Source organism: Mobula birostris, chromosome 6 (assembly GCF_030028105.1).
Source record: "Mobula birostris isolate sMobBir1 chromosome 6, sMobBir1.hap1, whole genome shotgun sequence".
Lineage (NCBI taxonomy): Eukaryota > Metazoa > Chordata > Chondrichthyes > Myliobatiformes > Myliobatidae > Mobula > Mobula birostris.
In genome coordinates, this window is record NC_092375.1 from 7,971,677 (window position 1) to 7,998,355 (window position 26,679).

Consider the following 26,679-nt stretch of genomic DNA (forward strand, 5'->3'; position numbering starts at 1 on the left):
TCCATTTGGAACCACAGTGCCAGCCTTAGTACCAGAGACCTGGTCACTGTGGCTCCCCACCGGTAGGTCATTTCCCCCAACCACTCAACAACAGTATCCACAACAACATACTTGTTGTTGAAGGCCACAACCACAGGGATATTCTGCAGTGGCTGACAATTTCCTTTACATCTCCTGACAGTCACCCAGGTACCTGCCTTCTGCAACATAGGAACTACAGGGACATCTGTCACTTCCTCAGTTTCCCATATGGGCTAAAGTTCATTGAACTATAGCTCCAGTTCCTTAACATGTTCTTTGAGGAACTGCAGCTTGGTGAACCTGGTGTAGATGTGGTTATCTAGCAGGCTAGCGGTCTCCCATAATTCCACATCTCACACAAAGAAGACTACACAGCCCCTGAAGCCATTCTCACTGCTCTATGTACTAACAGAATAAAGAAGAAATTCACCAGGTGCTTTCTTCACCCAAGCCTGTTCTCACCAAAGCCTCCCCACTCCAAGCAACACACATTAAAGTTGCTGGTGAACGCAGCAGGCCAGGCAGCATCTCTAGGAAGAGGTACAGTTGACGTTTCAGGCCGAGACCCTTCGTTAGGACTAACTGAAGAAAGAGTTAATAAGAGATTTGAAAGTGGGAGGGGGAGGGGGAGATCCAAAATGATAGGAGAAGACAGGAGGGGGAGGGATGGAGCCAAGAGCTGGACAGGTGATTGGCAAAGGGGATATGAGAGGATCATGGGACAGGAGGTCCGGGGAGAAAGACAAGGGGGGGGGGGAACCCAGAGGATGGGCAAGGGGTATAGTCAGAGGGACAGAGAAAGAAAAAGGAGAGTGAGAGAAAGAATGTGTGTATAAAAATAAATAACAGATGGGGTACGAGGGGAAGGTGGGGCATTAGCGGAAGTTAGAGAAGTCGATGTTCATGCCATCAGGTTGGAGGCTACCCAGACGGAATATAAGGTGTTGTTCCTCCAACCTGAGTGTGGCTTCATCTTTACAGTAGAGGAGGCCGTTGGAGTGGCCGTGGAGGCCACTCCAACACTTTTCCACTCACACAATGGCTGCTCTGCTTGTCCCTGCCATATTTTTATTTGCCCTTGCCAATGAACCGTGATACAATTTGATTTGGCCGCTGGAAAAATGAAGAGATCAATAAGTTCTTGATTGTTAAGGGGGTTAAGGTTTATGAGGAGAAGGTAGAAGAATGGAGGTTGAGAAAAAAATCAGCCATTGGATGGGCTGAATGGCAAATTTCTGCTCCTCTATAATTTTTGAATAAGGGTGACAGGATCCCCTTTCATGAAAGACATTAAGTGAACCAACTTGATAGAAGTGTATAAGATCATATGAGACACAGACAGAACGGACAGTTGGAGACTTTCTCCCATGGTTGAAATGGCTAATACCACAGGGTATTAAGATGATTTAAGATAAGTATCTTAAATATCAGAGAAGGTTTTTTTTAAAAAGTGGTGGGTGAATGGAACGCCTCTTCCAGGGTGGTGGTAGAGACAAATACATTAAGAACATTTTAGAAACACTTAAGATAGGCACAGAGATTATAGAAAAATAAAGGGCCATGTAGGAGGGAAGGTTTAGAATAGGTTTGTGGGCTGAAGGGTCTGTACTGTGTTGGAGTGTTCTATGTTCTATCAACCAGGCTAGTTTTATAAATTGCTTGCAGATTAATTAGTTTCTTGAGAAACACACACAAAATGCCAGAGGAACTCACCAGGTCAGGCAGCATCTATGGAGGGGAATAAACAGTCAACATTTTGGGCTGAAACTCTTGATCAAGATACTTGGTTGCTTCAGTTTGAATTCCCAAGATGCTATGATGGAATTTGAACTCTCATTGTTGGGCTCTGAATGCCTGCTCCAACCCACTGTCTTACCATACCCATATATGATTCAACCTATGGAGAGATTTCTAAACACTGCTGTCACCCAGAACACACTACTTATGACAGCATCAGTAGCATTACACATTCATACTTAATGTCAATTTGTACATCTCAGATTATTTATATTACCTGTTAATATTATTTTGTGTGCTGTATGTGATATGTACTGTGTTTTGCACCATAACCCCAGAGGAACAATGTTTCATTTACCTATATGCATGTGTATGGTTGAATGACTATAAATGTGAACTTGAAATGTTTACATAAAAGGGGAGCCTGTTTTCAGCACCAGCAGGTCACCCCTCCAGCCCAACTCTGGCCAATTAGTCCTAATTTGCTTTTTATTTTTCTCCCTGGCTGGAAGTGGTCTTTGAAGATCTGACGCAGGAACTGGAGAAGAAGGATTCCCTCTCCTCTGAGCTTCATGTCCGTTACATCGCCATCGAGCAGCTCTTCAAGAACCGTTCCAAACTGCCGTGGCTACAGATTGGACGCAAGGGCATCAAATCCAGTGTGCCCGTTGACAACTAACCTCCAGCCCATCGCAAAGACGAACTTCTCAAAATCCAATCCCCAACAGTATAGAAGACTTGAAACTCCACAGGATGTGGGGAAATATTTTGTATGCATCTATATTTGCAGAGAAAATTTACAGCATTTTATGTACGTATAAATCAATGTGTTTTTTTAAAAGCCATTTTTGTTTTTAGAAAGCACTCAATGTTCTCGGATGTTGTTGGTCTGTGGGATTTTACTATGGGATTTCTCAGTCACACAGCATTTACCAGGGGACAAGGGAATCCTTGACATTGTAGGTGTCCTTCCCATGGCTGGAATCATCCTGACTTTGAAATGTATACCTAGTCCTTTGTCATCACTAGATCGAAATCTTGGAACTCTTACACTAGCATCACTGCAGGAACCCCCTCACCAGAGGGACTGGAGTGATGCAAGGACACCATGAGGTTCTGCAGATGCTGGAAATCAAGAAGTATGGTAGATGGCCCCCAACAGCCATGTTGAAGTGCTGCCTCATCTGGAAGGGCTGTTTGGGGCCCTGAGTGGAGGCGAGGTGAAAAGACATGGTCTTTTTCCCCAGAAAGTGTGTCAGAAACAAGAGAGCATAGGTTGAAGGTCAGAGACGGGTATTTAAAATGGACATCGGGGTAGACAAAGGTGGTGCATATTGGGAATGAGCTGCCAGAAATCGTGACACTTTAGCAATAGTTGAAAGCAATCATGTAACACACATACAATGCTGAAGGAACTTGGCTTGTCAGGCAGTATTTGGGGTGCCACGGCAACATAGCGGTGAGTGCATCACTATTACACCTCGGGACGTTACGGAGCTCAGAGTTCAATTCTGACAGCATTCTGTGAGGAGTTTCTGTACGTCTATCCACTGGAATGTGTGGGTTTCCCCAAGGGCTCTGGTTTCCTCCCACAGTCCAAAGATGTACCAGATAGGCTAATTAGTCATTGTAAATTGTCCTGTGATTAGGTAAGGGTTAATCGAGTTTGTCACTGGTTGCTGGGGCAGTGTGGCCCAAAGGGCCAGAAAAGCCTACTCCCACTGTATTGCTAAATAAACCAATAAAATCTACGGTGTGGAATGAATAGTCGACATTTCGGGCTGAGACCCTTCATCTGGCCTGATGGGGATCTTGGCCCGAAACGTCGACTGTTCGTTTTTCTCCGTGGATGCTGCCTGACATGCTGATCATTCTGTGTGTGTCTCAAGGAAGTGGCTTCACCCCTCACTACCTCAAGGGTTAGAGAGACGGGTAATGATGACTCTCCTTGTCACTGCTGCTCACAGCCTGAGAGCGGATGAAACAAGCACAGTGAATACAAACTGTGATCTCTTGCACAGTTGACAGTTCCATACAGAGAGACTTCCTTTCCATAGGGGATAGTTTTATTCAGTTCCTCATGGGGGAAGAGTGGGTTCACATCCAGCAAGATTTACCCAGGGCCAAAGTTTAAAGTAAATTTATTATCAAAGTACATGTATGTCACTGTATACAACCCTGAGATTCATTTTTCTTATGGGCTGTTCCAGAGTCTGGGTCTGATCATGAACAAAAGCCATAGATTAGTGGGCAGCCCTGGTGCTTTCACTCAATACACAAACAGATGAAGGAACAATGGTTCAGGCAGCATCAGTGGGTACAGTCACAGAGCATTACAGAACAGAGGAGGTTCTTTGGCCCATCCGATCTGTGCTGAACTGTTATTCTGCCTCCATCCCCCACCCATTCACGTACTTACCCAAACTTATCTTAAATGTTGAAATTGAACCTGCGTCCACCAGCCCCAGTGGCAGCTGCTTCCACACTCTCACCATCGTCTGAAGAAGCTCCCCCTCAGATTCCCCTTAAACGTTTCAGCTCTAAACCCACGACCTTTAGTTTTCAGTGAAAAAAAGCCTGCTTGCATATACCCTGTCTATCCCCCTCATCATTTTGTATACCTCTATCAAATCTCCCCTCAATCGCCCACACTCCAGGGAATGTAGTCCGAACCTACTCACCTCTCCCTGTGACTCAGGCCCTCAAGTCCCGACAACATCTTTGTAAATATTCTCCGTACTCGTTCAGTTTTGTTGATGTCTGGTAGGTGGCCAGAACAGCACACAAAATAAGTAGTTGTGCTGCCTTGCGATTCTTGTCCCTCCCTCTAATGCTGGAGTGGAGATGTCTCTGTGATGCACTCTACAGTCAAACAGTGCACTATTGCCATCCTGTCGGTTCGTTAACCCCTGCGTTGTTTTATTATTTGTTTTATTTAGCGGGGTGGCACGGTAGCATAGCGGTTAGCATGATGCTATTATAGTGTCAGCAGAAAGGGTTCGATTCCTGCTGTAGTCTGTAAGAAGTTTGTATGTTCCCCCACCATGACCAAGTGGATTTCCTCCACGGGCTCTGGTTTCTTCCCACGTTCCAAACACACACCAGTTAGTAGGTTAATTGGTCACACGAGTATAATTGGACAGCATGAAACCGGCCCTTCGAACCGCATTGCCCAGCAACCCACGTACTTTACCCTAGCATGAGGAAATCTGCAGATGCTGGAAATTCAAGCAATGCACACAAAATGCTGGTGGAATGCAGCAGGCCAGGCAGCATCCACAGGAAAAAGCACAGTTGACATTTCAGACCGAGACCCTTCGCCCTGAAACGTCGACTGTGCTTCTTCCTGTGGATGCTGTCTGGCCTGCTGCATTCCACCAGCATTTTGTGTGTTATTTTACCCTACCCTAGTCACAGGACAATTAACCTGCTCCCTGGTATGTCTTCAGAAGGTGGGAGAAATGTGATGAGCACCCAGAGGAAACCCAGGTTCTGACAGCGAGGACGTACAAACCTTGGTAGAGAGGACATGGGAACTGAACTCCAAGCTCCAACACCCCGGGCTGTAATAGCATTTCCACCGTGGCTCTGTCATTGAGCTGGAAGGGCCAGTTACTGTGCTGTATCATTTATTTTGGTTCATTCAGAGATGTAGAACAGTTTTGTACCTGTGCCAGCCCACCGGGCTCACCTGTTAGTACACTTCCACTGCACGTGATAACATACAATAAACATTATTGCCAACTGTTGCATTACATCATGACCACCTTCTGGGTGCAGACAGTTCTGCTTTAAATTCCTGCTGCTTTTCAAGGAATATCACTCACCTCTGGCTATCTCATTGAATAGTAGAATGGGATGAATGGCTTCCCCTAACTCTAATGATTAGATAATGTAGCAGACAAGGTACTCTTTCTAAATACTAGCATTTTTAATAAACTTTTGAACTTTCAGATGTTTAAAACATACAGTGCACGAACAGGCCCTTTGGCTCACAATGTTGTGCTAAAATAAACTTATCAGTTGGCCAAGTAATCTAGTTCCTTCTGCCTGCACAATATCCATATCCTTAAATTTCCCTCACATCCAGATGCCTATCTAAACGTCTCTTAAATCTCTAATGTATCTGTCTTTCTTCCCCCACCCCAGCCAGCACATTCCAGGCACTCACCACTCTGTGTAAAAAAAACACTTGCTCCTCACAAAATTACCCCTCACACCTTAAATACAAACCCTCTGTTATTAGACATTACAACTCTGGGAGAAAGATAACCCTGTTTGAAGACTTTCTCAATGCATGTGCATTTTCTGATTTTAATATCCTTTATTATTTTTGGAAGTAACAAAGTAACTTGTTTTCTTTACTGACTGTGGGCACGTGTTGGAATGCACACAGAGAAACTCTTGTATAGATTACAAGCACAATACTGATAATCCTGATCAAAATACCAGCAATACCAGGATTGTGAGAAAGAAAAACTTTGGGAGGGTGGGGGGTTACTGATTCAGGTGTGCGCCTTGTCCTGAAAAAATTCTTCCACAGGTGCTGTGTGCCTGGAGTATTTCCAGCAACGTCTTCTGTTTTAATCCTTTGTATTCTTCAGAATTTTGATCTGAATTTATAATGCCTTTTTTAATAATTGTTTTTTTGTTACAGGCTTAGTTGTCGGATACTCAAGTATTACAGCCCAAACAAAAAAAAAAATCTTTTGCACTGAATTTAGTATATTCTGACATTCATTGAATGCAGCGTCCTGCAGTGTAGGCAGGAGATGGGAATTCGGGGAGTTATTTCGGAGTATATTAGATTTTAGCTGCTTTAATCGGTTTACATTGTCTCGGAACTTGGCGCCGCATCAGGGATTATTGAGATACAATTAACCTGTTTTCCCCACTCTGTACTGTCAGACTTCTATTGGTCATTTGAGTACCATGTGTTTCTGTGTCCGGTTCGGGACTGGATAATTTCTGCTGTACTGCAGCATTATTTAGAAATCCTCAATCTTCCCTCTCTGCTAAATATGCGGCGTTTGGAAGATGCGAGGTTCTGCGTCTCTGCTCCCGAGCGCCACCCGGCGGGAATGTCTTGCCTGTAGTTATTCCCGGTTTGGGGTTCCGGACTGACGCTGCGCTTCGGGCAGTCTCTGCCGTCCTGCTTTGCGTCAGCAAAAGCCAAAGGGAACTTTGCCAATATAGAAAGCCCCAGCGGTTTACAGCTCTCCGTCAACAAAAAAACTTTGGTGGGGGGGGGGGAACTGGATGAATTTTTTTACTGGGACATTCTGTTATACGACCTGCTGCCAGAAAGTACTGAGGTTTGCTAAACGCTCACTTAAAAAGTATTATTACTCTTCCTCTGCTGGGAGTGTGTAGCAATTGCATTTACTGGAACATTTTTTTTACATTTACAGTGAATAAAATGAAACTATATAGCGGAGAATAGATTTTAAATAAAGGATATTTTCTTAAACTTGCTTCCGATGTTTAATGTTTGTTTAGTCTGGTCGCCTCCGAATAGAAAGAAAGTGAAAGTGGAGATCTGGCGAAGATCAGAGGACATGATTCTTATCAGGAAAGGATGAGCGAGCTGGGATTTTTCTCTTCGTCGTGAGATTTGTTGTCATGGTGGTAGCAGTACAATACCATATATAATAGAGAATAAAGCTGTGAATCACAACACACACACACATATATATATATATGTGTTATATTAAATAAATAGTGCAAAATCTAAATAAACAAGTAGTGAGGTAGTGTTCAATGCCCATTCCGAAATCTGATGACAGAGGGGAAGAAGCTGTTTCTGAATTACTGCGTATGTGTCTTCAGGCTTTCTCCCTGACGGAGTTATCGGGAGGGGAGGAGCGGTGAAAAGATTTGGGTGATTCTTTCCACGGTACAGCTGTAGAAATTTGAGATTATCTTTAGCGACATACCAAATCTACTCAAACTCCAAATGAAGTATAGCCACTGTTGTGCCGCCTTATGAGAGGCGTAGGTTCACTGGACAGCCAGAGACTTTCTCCCAGGGTGGAAGTGGCCAACAGCAGGGGCGTAATTTTAAGGTGATTGCCGGAAAGTACAGTATAAGCGAATGTCAGAAGTAGATTTTTTTTTCACAGTGATGGGTGCGTGGAACCCGCTGTCAATGGTGTCAGAGGCAGAGAGATACATTAGGGGCATAAAAGAGACTCTTAAATAGGCACATAGATGATAAGTAGGAGAGAAGAGCAACACACATCAAAGCTGCTGGTGAACGCAGCAGGCCAGGGAGATCCAAAATGATAGGAGAAGACAGGAGGGGGAGGGATGGAGCCAAGAGCTGGACAGGTGATTGGCAAAGGGGATATGAGAGGATCATGGGACAGGAGGCCCAGGGAGAAGGAAAGGGGGGGGGGACCCAGAGGATGGGCAAGGGGTATAGTCAGAGGGACAGAGGGAGAAAAAGGAGAGAGAGAGAAAGAATGTGTGTATGAAAATAAATAACAGATGGGGTACGAGGGGGAGGTGGGGCATTAGCGGAAGTTAGAGAAGTCGATGTTCATGCCATCAGGTTGGAGGCTACCCAGACAGAATATAAGGTGTTGTTCCTCCAACCTGAGTGTGGCTTCATCTTTACAGTAGAAGAGGCCGTGGATAGACATGTCAGAATGAGAATGGGATGTGGAATTAAAATGTGTGGCCACTGGGAGATTCTGCTTTCTCTGGCGGACAGAAGAGAGGAGTTAGGTTGCTCTTAGGGTAGGTTAAATATCGTGGGCCGAAGGGCCTGTAGTGTTCTATGTTTTATGAATTTTGATTCATCTTTTCGATTGTCTCTCACTGGAGCACTTGAGTTCATTTCCCAGACAATCCATTCCCCGTGGACAAAGAACCTTACTAAATGTCGCTTAATCACAGTGATCGAGTCTGACACAACCACCTCTTTCAGCGAGTTCCAGTTATCGGGGAGGGAGAGGGGCGGTGAAAAGATCTGGGTGAAAAAAATCGCTTGTTCGGGCGCTGGAAAAGGGCAGGTTCAAGCATCCAGTGACGCCTTGCAAGGTTGCACAGCCAGCCGATCTTCTAACCCGCAACGAGCTTCGAAACGACCACACCTTGATCACTGGTGCCCTCTCGTGGCGGGTTAGAGACACAAGATTCTGCAGATCCTGGAAATCTGGGGCAATTTACAGTAAATGTTGGAGATCTCCGCAGGCAGCATCTATGGGAGTAATAACTGTACATTTCCCTCCATAAATGTTGCTGACTTGCAGGAATCCTCAAGCATTTTTGTGATGATTGGCAATCTACATTTTTTTGCTACTGGTTAAAAAGTTATTTAAACACATTCTTCCATAGTGTATTTTTGAATGTTCGACAATCTGAATATAGGATTAGGTAATTTTTTGAATTTATTTTTCTTTTCTTTTCTAGCCTTTTCTCAGAATAGTATTTGATTTTCCTCATGGTATCATAGCGGTTAGCAGTTCGGAGAGTTCCAGACTATGGGGTTCATTTCCGGTGCTGCCTGTACGTGCCTCCAGGTGCTCTGGTTTCCTCCCATATTCCAAACGTATGGGTAAGTGGGTTAATTGGTCATTGTAAATTGCCCTGTTGTTAGGTCAGGGTTTAAAGTCGATGGGTTGCTTGGCTGTGCAGCTGGTTGGGCTGAAAGAGCCTGTTCTGCACTGTATTTCTAAACAAACAAATAAATACAGTGCTGTGCAAAAGTCTTAGGCACCCTAGATTTTTTATTTATGTTTTAAATGTTTATTTTTGGTCTTCTGCATTAGTGTGGTAGGAGAAAAGAGCACATTTTCAAATCCCAAGCATTCATTTTCCAAAACATTAAATGTTACAGGGAGAAATTTTACAGAGCTCTGAGTTCACAGAAACCACCGGAACCCAAGGGCATCCCTCTGCAGTCCAGAGAAGTCTTGTCAGAAGTGGTCTTCGTGCCAATTGCTGCCAAAAAGCCATTCCTCCAAAACGAAAACAATGCCGAGAGAATCACTGATACACAAAACACAAGGACTGGGTGTTGAACAATGGCAGCAAGTTCTCTGGGCTGACACGTCACAATTTGAAATTTTTGGCTCCAACAGGAGGCTGATTGTCCGTGGAAGAGCTGGGGAGCGCCACGTGAACGAGTCCTGCTGCTGCCAATAGTGAGGTGTGGCAGCTTTGGGGCTGCATTTCTGCAAATGGATTTGGTGATCTGGTCAGAGTTAATGGAAGCCCCAATGCTGAGAAGTTCAAGCAGATTCTCATCCATTAGGGTATTGATGGTCTGATCAGTCCCAAATTCATTCTGCAGCAGGACAATGTCCCCAAACACACGACCAGGGTCATAAAGAACTATCTTCAGTGAAAAGAAGAGCAAGGAGTTCTGTGACAAATAGTGTGCCCTCTGCAGAGCCATGATCTCAATGTCATCAAGGCTGACTGGGATCACCAGAAGCAAATGATCAGCTAAAGTCTGCAGAATTGTGGCAACTTCTCCAAGATGCTTGGAACAACCTACCAGCTAACCTTTTACAAAACTGCAGGACAGTGTACCTAAGAGAGTTCATGCATTTGTAAAGGTAAAGGGTGATCACACCAAATATTGATGTGATATACTGTTCTTTATCATTTTTTTGATATTTAGAAACTTTTCATTTCATTACTTTTGAAAGCATCTTTGCCTTATAATTCTTTTACATGTGCCTGAGACTTTTACACATCAGAGAAGCAGGCCTTTCAGCTCCCCCCACCCCCTCCCCCAACCAAGATCCAGTTAAGCATGTCCCATTTTCCCATGTTTGACCCATAATCAAATAAACCTTTCTGATCTTTTAGATATTGTATTGTATTGAAGAATGCAGTAGAACAGAGGGATCTAGGAATAATCGTGAATAGTTCCCTGAAGGTGGAATTTCATGTAGATAGGGTGGTGAAGAAAGCTTTTGGTATGCTGGCCGTTATTAATCAGAGCATTGAGTATAGGAGTTAGGATGTAATGTTGAAATTGTATAAGGCATTGGTGAGGCCAAATTTGGCGTATTGTGTACAGTTCTGGTCACCGAATTATAGGGAAGATGTCAATAAAATTGAAAGGGTACAGAGGAGATTTACTAAAATGTTACCTGGGTTTCATCTCCTAAATTACAGAGAAAGGTTGAACAAGTTAGGTCTTTATTCTTTGGAGCATAGAAGGTTGAGGGGGAACTTGATAGAGGTGTTTAAAATTATGAGGGGGATTGATAGAGTTGACGTGGATAGACTTTTTTTTCCTTTGAGAGTGGGGGAGAGTCAAACAAGAGGACAGGAATTGAGAGTTAAAGGGCAAAAGTTTAGGGGTAACATGAGGGGGAACTTCTTTACTCATTCTGTGTGGAATGAGCTTCCAGCAGAAGTGGTTGAGGCAGGTTCGATATTGTCATTTAAAGTTAAGTTAGATAGATATATGGACAGGAAAGGAATGGAGTGTTATGGGCTGAGTGCAGGTCGGTGGGACTAGATGAGAGTTCGGCACGGACTAGAAGGGCCGAGATGGCCTGTTTCCGTGCTGTAATTGTTATACGGTTATATGGTACCTGTCTCAACCAGTTCCTTCGACGACTCGTTCTCTACACACACTACCCTCTGTGTGAAGATGTTTTTAAATCTCCCATTTCTCACCTTAAACCTATGCTGTCAGTTCATGATTTTCTTTAACTGGGCAACAAAATCTAGATGCATTCACTTTATTTATGCCTCTCTTATGATGTTATACACCTTTATAAAGTCGCCTCTCAGTTTCCTACGGTCGGATGAATAATGTCCCAGCCTCTCCCAGTACCTTAGCCGTTCGTGTCCTGGTAACATTCTCGTAAATTATCTTGGCACTTTTCCCAGCTCAGTAGCGTCTTTCCTATAACGGGGTGATGAAAACTGAGCACGAGGTTGAATACAATTGTAACCTGATATATTGGTATTGAAGTCTCGCTGAAGTTCGTTTCCAGCGTGTTTCTGACAACAACTGAAGAGTGAGCGAGAGACGGAAAGTTGAGTTTCGCTCGCAATTTATCACAACCCCCGTACCAGAGTGCTGAGGAATCTGCCACCTCGTGTCTGTAACTGGTATTGCAGGTTTCAAAGTCAAAGTAAATTTATCACCAAGGTACTAACGTGTGCTAATGCAAATATCTCCACAGCCAATCACGTGGCAGTAACTCAATGCATGAAAACACGCAAACATGGTGAAGAGGTTCGGTTGTAGTTCAGGTGAAATGTCGGCGCAGACTCGATGGGCCAAATAGCTTAATTCTGCTCCTGTATTTTCTGGTCTTATGGTCTAAATGTGATCGAAGTGACTTTGACAATGGAATGATTGTAGGTAGCATACAGGGTGGTTTGAGTATTTCAGACACTGTCGACCTTTCCAGATTGGCCTGGGGCTGAGAATGATCAAACCTTGGGTCTTTCCTCGCTCTCAGGCCACTCCTGTACCTAATAAGGTGGCCACTCACTATATGTTACCATATACCAAGTTGAGATTCATTTTCTTCAGGCATTTACAGGAAAATAAACAAATAGAATGGAGTTTATGAAAATCTGTACATAAATAAATAAAGACCAAGAGAAATTGTGCAAATAGAAAACTAATAATTTCCCTGAGGTCTCAGGTCCCAGCAACATCCTTGTAAAAATTCTCCGCACTCTTTCAAGCTTATCAATGTTATTACTTGCTTAAGGCCTGTTTCTGGGCTGCATCTGTGATCCAATATCGTGTTACCTCAGTGACACCGGAGACTTAGATTCATAGAACAGTGTGGCACAGAAACAGGCCCTTTGGCCCATCTAGTTCATGCCACACTATTATCTCCTTAGTTCCATCATCCCGCACCTGGACCATAACCCTCCATACCTCTCCTATTCATGTGTGTATTCAAACATAGAAACACAAAAACATAGAAAATAGGTGCAGGAGTAGGCCATTCAGCCCTTTGAGCCTGCACTGCCATTCAGTATGATCATGGCTGAACCTCCCTGAAGTGTTGAAATCAAGCCCACATCTACCACTTCTACTGGCAGCTCGTTCCACACTCGCACCACCCTCTGAGTGAAGAAGTTCCTCCTCAGATTCCCCTTAAACATTTCACCTTTCTCCCTTAACCCATCACCTCTAGTTCTAGTCCCTTCTGCAATATTCATATGTGCATCTCTTCGGTAGTTCATCCGGAGATTTCAGTGTATGATGGATGGAGAGTTGGTGAGAGACCAGACCCAATTACTCCAGGGTCCAGACTTCAAGCACGTATTGGACCTAGTTTGAGCCATCGTGATATTGGGCCAGGAGCACTGGTGTGCCTTGTTTGTGATTGCATTAATGAGTGGGCCCAGGTTAGATCCTCTGAGACGTTGATACCCAGGAAACTGAAGCTGCTCACCCTTTTCTCCGGTGAGCCCTCAATGGGGACTGGTCCATACTCTGCCAACTTTACCTCACTGAAGTCCACAATCAATTCCTTGATCTTACTGATGTTGAGCGTGTGGTTGTTTTTGTGGCTCCTCTCAACTAGCTGGCTGATCTACTTTACCTCTTTATAATCAGGGAGGAGGTCCAGGAGCCTGGAAACACACACTCAACATTTTAAGAATGTGTTCTTCCCCACCACCATTGGATTTCTGACTGGTTCGTGAACCCATGAACACAACCTCAAAAGTTCAAAGTTCAAAGTACATTTATTATCAAAAGTCTGTATACTGCATACAAACTCGAGATTCGTCTTCTTGCAGACAGCCACAAAACAAAGAAACAACGTAGAACCCGTTTAAAGAAAACCCCGACATGACAAGACCATGAAATGTGTGAAAAAGAGAACAAATCACGCAAACAACAAAAAGCAATCATATAACTTACAGAACACTAAACATCGAACCACAGAGTCCCCAAAGGTGAGTGCACAGCGTGTGGTGCGTTGGCCTTCATTTGTCAGGGGTTTGAGTTTGAGAGCTACAAGGTGATATTGCAGCTGTATAAAACTTTGGTTAGACCACACATGTATTGTGCTCAGTTCTGTTCACCTTTCATAGGAAGGATGTGGAAGCTTTAGAGAGGGTGCAGAGGAGATTTACTAGGATGCTGCCTGGTTTAAAGAGTGTGTCTTATACGGATAGGTTGAGTGATCTGGGTGTAGATTGCAGCTGTGCGTGGCATTGGTGAGACTTGTAGTGCTCCACATCGCTGTGGTCCCCCATACTTCCTCAGCAGGAGGGCAGAGAATGTTCACCAAGTTTATCTTTGGGATGAAGCAGCTGTCTTTGCAAGGAAAGGTTGATCAGGTCGGCCCTACGCTCTGCGCTGCATCAGAACACCAGCTGATCTATAGAAGATAAGACCTAAAAGCTTCGACGGAGTAAGTGCTGAGATGGTAGCTACCTTGGGGGAACCTATAACCAGGGGGGTCAGGGCAAGGATCAATCAGTTAAGGCAGAGATCAGGAGAAAATTTCTTCTCTCAGAGGGCAATGAATCTTTGAAACCCTCCACCTCAGAGATCTGTGGAGGTAAAGTCAGAGTATTCGCAAGACAGAGATTATTGATCTACAGGGGAGAAGGTATGCCATGGATGATCTTGCCAGGCTGTGAACAGAGGAGGGTGCAGCATGGGACTAGCAACCTTATCCTGTAAAAGCCCAGAGCTACACAAATGTCAACAGAAGCTCCGAAGATCTCATCCCTGGGAGAGGAAAAGGATCTTCACCTGGTGGACATACAGTTGAGTATCACCTGGACTTGAAAGACTGGCCCAGGACAGAGGACACAGGACTCTGGTGAGCTGCTGTCAGGAGCCTATTGTAAGGGCGATGGACTTGAGGAGAAAAGGGGAGAAGATCTATGTGGAATAAGCGGAAAGATGGAGTTGAGACCAAGATAAGATGAAGCATTGTTTCACTCTTCCCATGGCTCGAGAACAGTTTGACAAAATTTCATCCCTTTTCCACCTTTGTGTCTCCCGTGGTCAGAGGATCAATCACTTTCCACTCACGGAGGGTTTCCCAGGGAATTCTTTGGGAGGGATAATGAAGTGGCTGTGGCACTGAGGAGCTATAAACTCACACACCTCCTCCTCACACCTTTTTGAGAAAGTAATTGATCATCTTGGAAAACAGAATCAACGTTTTGATTGGCGTAAATATTGACATCACAGTGGCAATCAGTTCTGCTCCTTCTCTGGCCAGAAGGTAAGATTTCTGCTTCTTCTGCCTTTCCAGGACTTCCATCACATGCTGCTTGCTCACACGATGGACATTGAGTTGTATCCTTCAGACTTTCTTTCTGGACCCTGTTCAGAAAGAACACACCTCAGAAAAGTTGGTGCTGCCTGACTGGCAGAGTTGTTCCAACATTAAGGACCCCCATCACCCAGGACATACCCCCTTATCATCGCTACCATCAGGGCTGAGGTACAGGAGCCTGAAGACACACACCCAGTGTTTTAGGAACAACTTCAGATTTCTGAACAGACATGAATACTACCACACTGTTCTTGCTCTGCCGAGCTACTCCAGCATTTTATGCGTGTTGCTCAAGGTTTCTAGCATCTGTATTCAGAAAAGTGGCGTTCATTGATAGAATCATCCATCTTACAGCACAGGAGCAGGCTGTTCAGCCCATCATTTCCATGCCAACCCTGACTTTGTTATACCAAAAAGATTTCCAGCAAATTTCTACAGATATACAAAGTAACTGGCTGGATACTTGGTAGTGTGGGGGAGTGGAAGGATCTGGGGGTACATGTCTACAGATCCCTGAAAGTTGCCTCACAGGTAGATAGGGTAGTTAAGAAAGCTTATGGGGTGTTAGCTTTCATAAATCGTGGGATAGAGTTTAAAAGTCGCGATGTAATGATGCAGCTCTATAAAACTCCGGTTAGGCCACACTTGGAGTACTGTGTCCAGTTCTGGTCACCTCACTATAGGAAGGATGTGGAAGCATTGGAAAGGGTACAGAGGAGATTTACCAGGATGCTGCCTGGTTTAGAGAGTATGGATTATGATCAGAGATTAAGGGAGCTAGGGCGAGAAGGAGGACGAGGGGAGACATGATAGAGGTGTACAAGATATTAAGAGGAATAGATAGAGTGGATAGCCAGCGCCTCTTCCCCAGGGCTCAATACAAGAGGACATGGCTTTAAGGTAAGGGGTGGGAAGTTCAAGGGGGATATTAGAGGAAGGTTTTTTACTCAGAGAGTGGTTGGTGCATGGAATGCACTGCCTGAGTCAGTGGTGGAGGCAGATACACTAGTGAAGTTTAAGAGAATACTAGACAATTATATGGAGGAATTTAAGGTGGGTTATATGGGAGGCACGGTTTGAGGGTCGGCACAACATTGTGGGCCGAAGGGCCTGTAATGTGCTGTACTATTCTATGTTCTAAATGCAGTACAGTGGAGAGCATCCTAATTGGTTGCATCACTGTCTAGTATGGAGGCTCCAAAGAACAGGCTCACAGGAGGCTGCAGCGGCTTGTAGACTCAACCCAATCCATCCACCATCGAGAACATCTTCAACAGGTGGCGTCTCATCTAGCGCTTTAGGGCTCTCACCATCCGGGACATGCCCGCCTCTAACTGCTACCATCCCGAGCCTGAAGCCACATACTCAGTGTGGACAAACTCAGATGCAGTTAGAGATTGGTCAGTATGACCTTGTGTGAATCATAGAGTCGTGGCTGTAAGGAGACCACAGTTGGGAGCTTAACATCAAAGGATATACTTTGTATTGAAAGGAGAGGCAGGAATGCATAGGCAGTGGTGTGGCTCTGTTGGTAAGAGATGGAATTATATTTTCAGAAAGAGGTGACAGAGGGTCAGAGAATATTGAATCTTTGTGGGTGGAGTTAAGAAAATGCAGGGGTTAAAAAACCATGATGGGGATCATATATAGGCCTCCAAATAGTAGCCAAGATTTGGGGTTGAGATTGCAAAAGGAGCTGGAAATGGCATGTAATAAGGGTAATGACACAATTCTAATGGGGGACTTCAATATGCAAAGGGGTTGAGAAAATCAGGTTGGTGTCGGATCGCAGGAGAGGGAATTTGTTGAATGCCTATGAGATGGCTTTTTAGAGCAGCTTGTGCTTAAGCCTACTCGGGGAAAGGCTATCTTAAATTGAGTGCTGTGAAACAACCCAGATTTTATTAGGGAGCTTAATGTAAAGGAACATTTAGGAGACAGTGATCATAATATGATTGAATTCATAGAACCTGGAACATTGAAAACCTACAGCACAATACAGGCCCTTCTGCCCACAAAGCTGTACCGAACATGTCCTTACTTTAGAACTACCCAGGCTTACCCATAGCCCTCTGTTTTTCTAAGCTTCATGTGCCTACCCAGGAGTCTCTTAAAAGACCCTATCGTTTCCACTCCCACCACCGTTGCTGGCAGCCTATTCCACTCAGTCACCACTCTCTGCGTAAAAAAACATACCCCCGACTTCACCTCTGTACCTACTTCCAAGCACCTTAAAACTGTGCCCTCTCGTGCTAGCCATTTCAGCCCTGGGGAAAAAAACCTCTGACTGTCCACACGATCAATGCCTGTCATTATCTTGAACACCTCTATCAGGTCAGCTCTCATCCTCCGCATACTGCAATTTGAGAGGGAGAAGCATAACTCACATGTATCAGTATCTCAATGGAATAAAGGGAATTACAGAGGCATGAGAGAGGAGCTTGCCCAGGTGGGAGGGGGGTACTGGTGGAGATGACAGCAGAGCAGAGATGGATGAAGTTTCTGGGAACAGTTCACAAGGTGCAGGATGGATATGTCCCACAGAAGAAGAACATTTCAAATGGCAGGGCTAGGCAACCATGGCTGACAAGGGAAGTTAAAGACAACATAAAAGCCAAGGAAAGGGTATCTAAGGTAGCAAAAGTGAGTGGGAAGTTGGATGATTGGGAAGTTTTTAAAATCCAACAAAAGGCAAATAAAAAGCTATAAGAAGGGAAAAGATGAAATATGAAGGCAAACTAGCCAATAATGTAAAGCAGGACATCAAAACTTTTTCAGTTATATAAAGAGTAAAAGGGAGATGAGAGTTGATATTGGACCACAGAAAATGATGCTGTTGAGGTAGTATTGGGGGACAATGAAATGGCAGATGAACTTATTAAGTACTTTGCTTCAGTCTTTACTGTGGAAGACACTAACTGTATACCAGAGGTCCGTGAGTGTCAGGGAACAGGAGTGAGTGCCATTGCTATGATAAAGGAAAAAGTGCTAGGCAAACTCAAAGGTCTGATGGTGGATAAGTCACCTGGACCAGATGGACTATATTCCACAGTCCTGAGAGAGGTTGCTGAAGAGATAATGGATGCATTAGTCATGATCTTTCAAGAATCACTTGATTCCGGCATGCCCTGGAGGACTGGAAAATTGCAAATGTCACCCCATTCTTTAAAAAGGGAGGAAGGCAAAAGAAAGGAAATTATAGGCCAGTTAACCTAACCTCAGTGGTTGGGAAAGTATTGGAGTCCATTATTAAGGATAAAGTTTTGAGGTACTTGGAGACTAATGATAAAATAAGCCAATGTCAGCATGATTTCTGTCAGGGGAAATCTTTTCTGACAAATCTATTAGACTTCTTCAAGGAAGTAACAAGCAGGGTGGACAAAAGAGAGGTAGTGGATGTCATTTACTTAGATTTTCAGAAGGCGTTTGAAAAGGTGCCTCACATGAGACTGCTTAACAAGATAAAATGCTATGGCATTACAGGAAAGATACTGGCATGGATAGAGGAATGGCTGACAGACAGGAGGCAGCGAGTGGGAGTAAAAGGGGCCTTTTCTGGTTGGCTGCCAGTGAATATTGGTGTTCCCCAGGGGTCAGTATTGGGACCACGACTTTTCACATTGTTTGTCAGTGATTTAGATTGTGGAATTGATTGCTTTGTGGCAAAGTCTGCGGACGATACAAAGATAGGCGGAGGGGTAGGTACTGCTGAGGAACCAATGTAATTGCAGCGAGACTTAGACAAATTGGAAGAATGGGCAAAAAAAGTGGCAGATGGAATAGTGTTGGAAAATGTATTCTAATACATTTTTGGTAAAAGGAACAATAGTGCAGAGGATGATCTAAATGGGGAGAAAAGGGGAGAATGGATCAGCTCATGATAAAATGGCGGAGCAGACTCGACAGGCCGAATGGCTGACTTCTGCTCCTTTGTCTTATGGTCTAAAATTAAACTTCAGAATTGCCAAGGGACTTAGCAGTCCTTGTGCAAGACTCCCAGAAGGTTAATTCACAGATTAAGTCTGTGGTAAAGAAGGAAAATGCAATGTTGCCATTTATTTCAAAGGGAATAGAATATAAAAGGAAGGAGATAATGTTGAAGCTTTATAAGATGCTAGTCAGGCTGCACTTGGAGTATTGTCAATAATTCTGGGCCCCATATCTCAGAAAAGATGTGTTGTCATTGGATTGAAAGGGTTAACATATGAGGAGTATTTGGCAGCTTTGGGCCTGTACTCACTGGAATTTAGAAAAATGTGGAGAATCTCATTGAAACCTATTGAATGTTGAACGGACTGAAAAAGGAGGCTGCGGAGAGGATGTTTCCTCTGGTGGGGGTATCCAGAGCTAGAGGGCACAGCTTCAAAATTGAAGGGTGACACTTTACAGCAGAGGTAAGGAGGAATTTTTTTAGCCAGAGAGTAGTGAATCTGTGGAATGCTCTGCCACAGACTGCGGTGGAGGCCAAGTCTGTGGGTATATTCAAAGTGGAAGCTGATAGATTACTGATTGGTCGGAGCATCAAGGGATATGGTGAGAGGGCAGGTGTATGGGTGTTGAATGGGATTTGGGATCAGCCATGATGGAATGGCAGAGCAGACTTGATGGGCCGAATGGCCTAAATCTGCTCCTAAGTCTTATGGTCACATGGTTCAGGAACAGCTTCTTCTCCGCCATCAGATTTCTGAATGGTCTATGAATCCATGAACCCTACCTCACTATTCGCTTCTTTTTCTTGCTTTATTTATTGGTTTTGCAATTTATAGTAATGTTATGTCTTTGCACTGTCGTGCTGCCGCAGGGCGACAAATTTCACAATATATTAGTCAGTAATAATAAATATGATTTTAGCTTTGAACCCTTTCCTCATTTACACGAATCCAACTTTCCTGCATTAAGACCATGTCATTCTGTCTTACCTATTTAAGAGTCTTTCGGAATGCCCCATGACCTCAGTGACTAGACCATAAGATACAGGAGCAGAATTAGTAATCAGTAATTAGTAATAGGAGGCATTAATAATGATAGAACACAGAATGCCTAAAAGAGTACAGCACAGGAACAGGACAATGTTGTGCCGAACCAGCTAAAAAGCAAATCAAAAATACCCAAACACTAATCCCTCCTACCTACACAATGTCCATATCCCTCCATCTTCCTTACATCAATATGCCTATCCAAACGTCTCTTAAAAGCCTCTAATGTACTTGCCTCGACCATCATAACAGGCAGAGCATTCCAAGCATTTATGACTCTCTGAGTGAAAAACTTACCGCTCACATCCTGCTTGAACCTAACCCCTCTCACCTTCAATGGCATGCCCTCTGGTATTATACATCTCAACCTTGCGAAACAAATCTTCCAAGAATCAATAAATTCTGGCATGGTTCTGGAGGACTGGAAAGTTGCAAATGTCATTCCACTCTTCAAGAAGAGAGAGACGCAGAAGTAAGAAAATTATAGTCCAGTTAGTCTGACTTCAGTGGTTGGGAAGATGTCGGAGTCAATTAGTAAGGATGAGGTCTCGGAGTACTTGGAGGCACATGGTAAAATAGGTAGAAGTCAGTATGGTTTCCTTAAGGGAAAATCTTGCCTGATAAATCTTTTGGAATTCTTTGAAGATATGACAAGCAGGATTGACCAAAGAGAATCGGTTGACGTTGTGTATTTGGATTTTCAGAAGTCCTTTGACAAGGTGCCACACATGAAGCTGCTTAACAAACTCCAAGCCCATGGTATTACAAGAAAGACTCTTGCATGGATAGAGCATTGGCTGGTTGGCAGGAGGCAAGGAGTGGGAATAAAGGGAGCTTTTTTGTGGTTGGCTGCCAGTAAATAGTGGTGTTCCACAGGGGTCCATGTTGGGACCACTTCTTCTTGCATTATACATCAATGACTTGAATGCAGAATTGATGGCTTTGTGGCCAAATTTATAGACAACACAAAAACAGGTGGAGGGGGAAGTAGTGTTGAAGAAGCAGAGAGGCTACAAAGGACTTGGACAGATTGGAGAATGGGCAAAGGAGTGGAAGATGGAATACAGTGTCAGGAAGTGTCTGATCATGCACTTTGGTAGAAGAAATAAAATCAAATACAATTTTCTACATGGAGAGAAAATTCAAAAATCTGAGGTGCAAATGGACTTGGGAGACCTTGTGCAGGATTCCCTAAAGAAATTTGTACATTGAGTCAGTGGTCAGGAAACCAAATGTAATGTGAGCGTTCATTTCGAGAGGACCAGAATATAAAAGCAAGGATGTAATGTTGAGACTTTATAAGGCACTGCTGAGGCCTCACTTGAAGTATTGTGAGCAGGTTTGGGCCCTTATCTAACAAAGCATATGCTGACATTGGAGAAGGTTCAAAGGAGGTTCATGAAAATGATTCCAGGATTGAAAGGCTTGTCATATGAGGAGCGTTTACTCACTGGAATTCAGAAGAATGAGGGGGAATCTCATTGAAGCCTATCAAATGTTGAACGGCCTTGATAGAATGGATGTGGAGAGGACGTTTTCTCTGCTGGGGGAGTTTAAGACCAGAGGGCACAGCCTCAGAACAGAGGGACATCCATTCAGAACTGAGATTAGGAGGAATTTATTTTACCAAAGGGTGGTGAATTAGTGGAGTTCATTGCCGCTGGCAGCTGTGGAGGCCAAGTCGTTAAGTATATTTAAAGCAGAGGTTGATAGGTTCTTGATTAGTCAAGGTGTTTAGGGATACGGGAAGAAAGGAGGAAATTGTGGCTGAGAGGGAAATGGATCAGCCATGATGAAATGGTGGAACAGACTCCATAGGCCAAAACGCCCAATTCTGCTCCTATGTCTTATGGAAGAAAAGAATTAAGCCATTCAGCCCATCCAGCCTGTTCCTTGACTCTTTCTAGCTCTTTCTCCTCATATCTCTGCCACTCCTATTTCTTCCTCCCTTTGCCTCCCTGATGCTCTACTGTCTCCCCCATCTCTTGTTCCCTCTCTCTGTCTTTCTCTCCCCCCCCACACACACAGAATTTTTACCCTACCTCTCTCTATCCGTTTCTCTCTCCTCTCTTTCTCTCACTGTCTCTCTTGTTCTATTCCTCTCACCCCTATCTCTAAAGCTCTTCCCCTTTTTTCTCCTGCCCTCCCCCTCTCTCTGTCTCCTGACTCTCGCCATCAGCTCTCCTTTATCTCTGTCTCTTTCTCTCTATCTGTTTCCCCCGTCCTCCCACGCACACACACAGTTGGAGCAATGGTAACCATGTACTGCACCACTAGGCAACCTTTAATTTTTCTGTCCTGTTATTCAGTTATTGACGTTGCTGAGATCAACACATTGACCAATGTGCTCACTAGAGGGCAGCAAATACTCTGATTCACATCAAATCCCCACTAGAGATTTCTGCAGACACTCCGCAGGAAGGTTATGAGGAGGCACCCTGTCACCTGAGGGGTCTGGGAAGTCCTCAACATTGACTCCTGGCCCTCACATGGCATCAGGTCAAAGGTACCATTGAACATAGGAGCAGAATTAGGCCATTCAGCCCATCGAACTGCTTGGCTATTCAAACATGGCTGATTAACAAATAGACTGAGGAACAGCTTCTATCCCAGAGCTGCGGCCTCCATCACAGCACTCCCACAGAACAATGACTGAAACTGTGAGCACACACATGCACACACAAGGACTCAAATACTTGCACTAACGACACTTTGTGCATTACTGTGATACTCTGGTGCTGCTGCAGCTTATTTTCTGCTACTTATCTATTTAATACCGTTTTTCTATTACTGTCTTCTTTTTATCTACTGCTTTATTTAATTGCCTGAGAGGAAGCCAAACAAAGTTTCATTCTATCTACGTATAATGACAATAAAGATCATTCAATTCCATTAAATTTTTCTTTCAATCCCATTCATTCACTTTGTCTCTGTAACCTTTAACCCCCTTACTAATTAAGGACCTAACAATTGCTGGCTAATTAAATTCCTCCATTCTGAGGCTGTGCCCTCAGATCCAAGAGTCTCCCACTACAGGATACACCCTCTCCACATCCACTCTATCTCGGTCTTTCAATATTTGGTAGGTTTCAACCTGATCCCCCTCATTCTTCTAATCTCCAGTGAGTCCAGGCCCAGAGCCATCAAGCGCTCCTCATACATTAACCCTTTCATTCCCGGGATCATTCTCATGACTGTCTTCAATGTTAGCACATCATTTCTTAGATAAGGGGTCCAAAACTCCTCATGGGAGCATACCTGTGACAATAATAAACAAACTTTGATTGCATTTCCAATTAATTCAATGCTGACACGGAAGTAAAAAGGATAATTATTTGGTATTTTCAAAAGAAAATGTAAACAATAGTAAGTGGTTAGAATGCTGAGTGGGGCATATATTCTTCTAGATTGTGAGCTAGTCTGCTAGCAACGGAAGCATTGCCTGATCTGGAATCTGCATAGGAGTTCAAATTTCACAGTAAATTTACTAACAAAGTACATGTACACCACCATATACAACCCTGACTTTCATTTTCTTGCAGGCATAATTCCAAGAACTATAGTCAATGAAAGACTGCACCCAACAGGGTAGAAAAACAATGTGCAAAAGACAGCAAACTGTGCAAATAAATAAATAAACAAACAAACAAACAAACAAATAAATAATTAAGATCAAGAGTATGAGGTGAAGAGTCCTCCATAGAGAGTCCCTTGTTGTGGGAGCAGTTCAGTGATGGGGCAAGTGAAATTATCCCCACTTGTTCTGGGACCTAATTGTGTAGGTACAAAGTGCAGGTTAGAAAGAACAAAACTTACTGAGAAAATTCCTCGTGTGTACCTGTCAGTGCACAAGAGTCAGGATCACTCTGGAACAAAGCACTTCTCATTAAAACCTTCATTCATTTCCATAGATGCTGCCTGACCTTCTGAGTTCCCCCAACATCTTGTGTGTATTACTTGTTAAACCTGCCTGACTTTACATAGATAGGAGTTGGACGTGTGATCTTTAAAAAGTCCCCAGCTCTTCAGATTAAACCATGCACAGGCAGAGTTTACCCATAAATAACATAAAAATCACTGGCCTATAATTCCCAAGGTTATCTCTGAGCAAAGGATTAACATTTGCCACTCTCCAGTCACCTGGAGAAGTTCGAGATGGCCGGAGAGTAGGACAGGAACAGGGCTACACTCACTGGGCCTCGCTGAAAATCTAGCAACCATCTCTACACTAATCCTGCCCTCACCCATTCATTCACCCCCCTCCCTACCTTTCAAGTCCCCTTTGTAGCTGACATGAGGGGGCATAATTTTACAGTGACTGGAGGAAAGGATAGGTGTGGGTAAGGGAACGGAGGAGAAGACAGCATGGACCAAATGGCCTAACTCTGCTCCTATGTCTGATGGTCTTTCAGGGAGAAGGAAGGAGTATGGTTTGAGAGGGATAATAAATTAGCCATGATGGAGCAGACTCGATGGACTGAATGGCCTAATTCTGCTCCTGTGTCTTATGATCAGAGGTAGACACAAGAGAGTCTGCAGATGCTGGAACACAACGTGCTGGACCAACTCAGGGGGTCAGGCACATATATGGAGAAGAATAAAGAGTTGACGTTTCAGGCCAAGACCTTTCATTAGGTCCTGAAACACTGGATATCAAAGGTAGCTTATTTTTTACACATAGAGTGGTGGGTTCGTGGAATGCCGTGCCAGGGGTGGTGCCAGAAGCAGATACATTAGGGGTGAAAGAAAAATGGAGGGCTATATGGGAAGGATTGATCTTAGAATCGAAACGTTCAGCACAACGTCATGGGCCAAAGGGCCTGTACTGTTTTACGTTCAATGTTCTATTTTCTGTGTTTAACCCTAAATCCTAAAAGATGGTGGTGACGTTGGTTAGATGCGAATGAAATTTGCATATCAGATTTGATGGTATTTAACGATAAACTATAAAAAAGATATACATATTAGAAAAGCTTGGAGAGAACAAAGCTCTGTTGTGGTCCGGTCCGTGAAGTCTGCATTCCGGTTCACGGTCCGGTCCATGGACACAGGACTCCGGGTCTTCCAGCTGTCCCTTGTTTGACTAAATCAAAGGCACCTGATTCCCATCTTTGGGCTTGCAATATAAGTAGCCTTGGGGTTGAGTATGGGCTGCTGGTTTGTCTTGTCAGTCTCCCTTGGAGTAACCTGCTGATGGAAGGCTAGTGAAACCATTTGTGATCTCTAGGCCTGGTTGGAGGACCACTGCTTCATGAAGCCTTGTTGCCATTCATTGGAGTGGTCTTTGTGGTATGGATTTGGCTGTTTCCTGGGCCAGCTGAGTGGCTGCCAGCCACTCCTAGCTAGGTAGGGATCTGGCTGTTTCCTTAACCAGCTGAGGTTGCTGGCTGAACTGGGATTTGGAGCTTCCCTAGAGCAGAGATGGAACTGTCTGTTGTTCTTTGGTGAATGTCTCTTCTTGTCCTCCAGAGGGATCTGTCTTGTCTTGTCCTTGCCTCTGTGGGGTAAGCCAGGCTGTTTTGCTGTTGCCCTGCAGGGGGACCTGTCTTGTCTTGTCCTTGCCTCTGTTGGGTAAGTCTAGTTGTTCTGCTGTTACCTGATGGAGAGACCTGTCCCACCTTGGTGTGGAGGTGAAGTTGAGTCCTGGCTTGTTGTAGGATAAGTCCTAGCTCTGTCTATGTTCTGTCCTGTCTCATGTTTGTGTTGTGTTAAAGATGAGTCCTGGCTCTATGTTGATGTTTAGTTCTCAGTCTGTCTCTCAGCTCCAGTCTGCGTTATCAGCCTCTGTATTTCAAGACCCAAGACTCCAAGCCTTGAGGATCCCAAGCCAAGCTCAAGACCCAACCCTCAAGCCATGTCATGTCCTTGCCTGGTTCTGGGGTCTGAGCCTGAGGCAAGACCCAGGTTCTGGGTCCTTGTCTAGTCTTGGGTTCAGAGTCTTATCCCTGCTCCTTGCCTGTATCCTGCCATGTCTTTACTCTAGTCAAGTCCTGTTCCTTGTACTTCAGTGTCTGTGTCTTACACTTGGGTCTGTTCCCAGCACCCCTTGTGACAGTTTCCTGGCAAAGCTCTAGGCTGGCCAGAGAGAAATCTTCAAGATGATTACAAATACCAATTAACACAGAACAGACATCTCTGTGCAAAAGAATGTACAACTAGAGTTCCACTGTAATCATCACTAATAATAAATCCAAAACAAATTTAGAAAAAATGAAGAATATTTACTTATTAGAAAACTGAAGAAGGCTGTTTGGCTGTTTTTGCTGACTTTGTACTGCAAATATGTGGGACACTTCTGGAATTGGTTTATTTTTGTCTTACACTCAGTGATCAGTTCATTAGGAACACCTGTATACCTGCTCATTAATGCAAATATCTAATCAGCCAATCATGTGGCAGCAAATCAATGCATAGAAGCATGCTGACATGGTCAAGAGGTTCTGTTCTTCAAACTAAACATCAGATTGGGGAATAAATGTGATCCAGGTGACTTTAACTATAGCATAATTTTTGGTGCCAGATGGGGTGGTTGGAGTATCTCAAAAACTGGGGTGTTTACACACAACAGTCTCAAGTTTACAGAGAATGATGGGAGAGAACAAAGGCATCCAGTGAGTGGCAGTTCTGTGGGTGAAAATGCTTCGTTAATGAGAGAAGTCAGAGGAGAATGGCCAGACTGGTTCTAGCTAACAGGAAGG

At 44.1% G+C, this 26,679-nt stretch overlaps 2 protein-coding genes across 3 annotated transcripts in view; one reads left to right on the plus strand and one right to left on the minus strand.

Moving 5' to 3' along the window:
- The window catches only part of c6h21orf91 (chromosome 6 C21orf91 homolog), a 40,380-nt gene extending 35,357 nt beyond the window's left edge, over nt 1-5,023 (plus strand). The window contains exon 5 of the mRNA XM_072259846.1: nt 2,271-5,023. Coding sequence (XP_072115947.1) covers nt 2,271-2,437 — 167 coding nt within the window. The 3' untranslated portion in view covers nt 2,438-5,023. The remainder of the gene's footprint in view (nt 1-2,270) is intronic.
- Nucleotides 1-26,679, minus strand: part of cxadr (CXADR Ig-like cell adhesion molecule) — a 152,490-nt gene that overhangs the window by 2,519 nt on the left and 123,292 nt on the right. Inside the window, exon 8 of one of the 2 annotated variants that reach the window (XM_072259844.1) lies at nt 13,431-15,052. The exons of the other annotated variant lie outside the window; for it this stretch is intronic. Within the exon in view, the coding sequence (XP_072115945.1) occupies nt 15,005-15,052 (48 nt within the window). The 3' untranslated portion in view covers nt 13,431-15,004. Of the gene's footprint in view, nt 1-13,430; nt 15,053-26,679 lie in introns of those variants that run through there. 2 annotated transcript variants of the gene reach the window in all.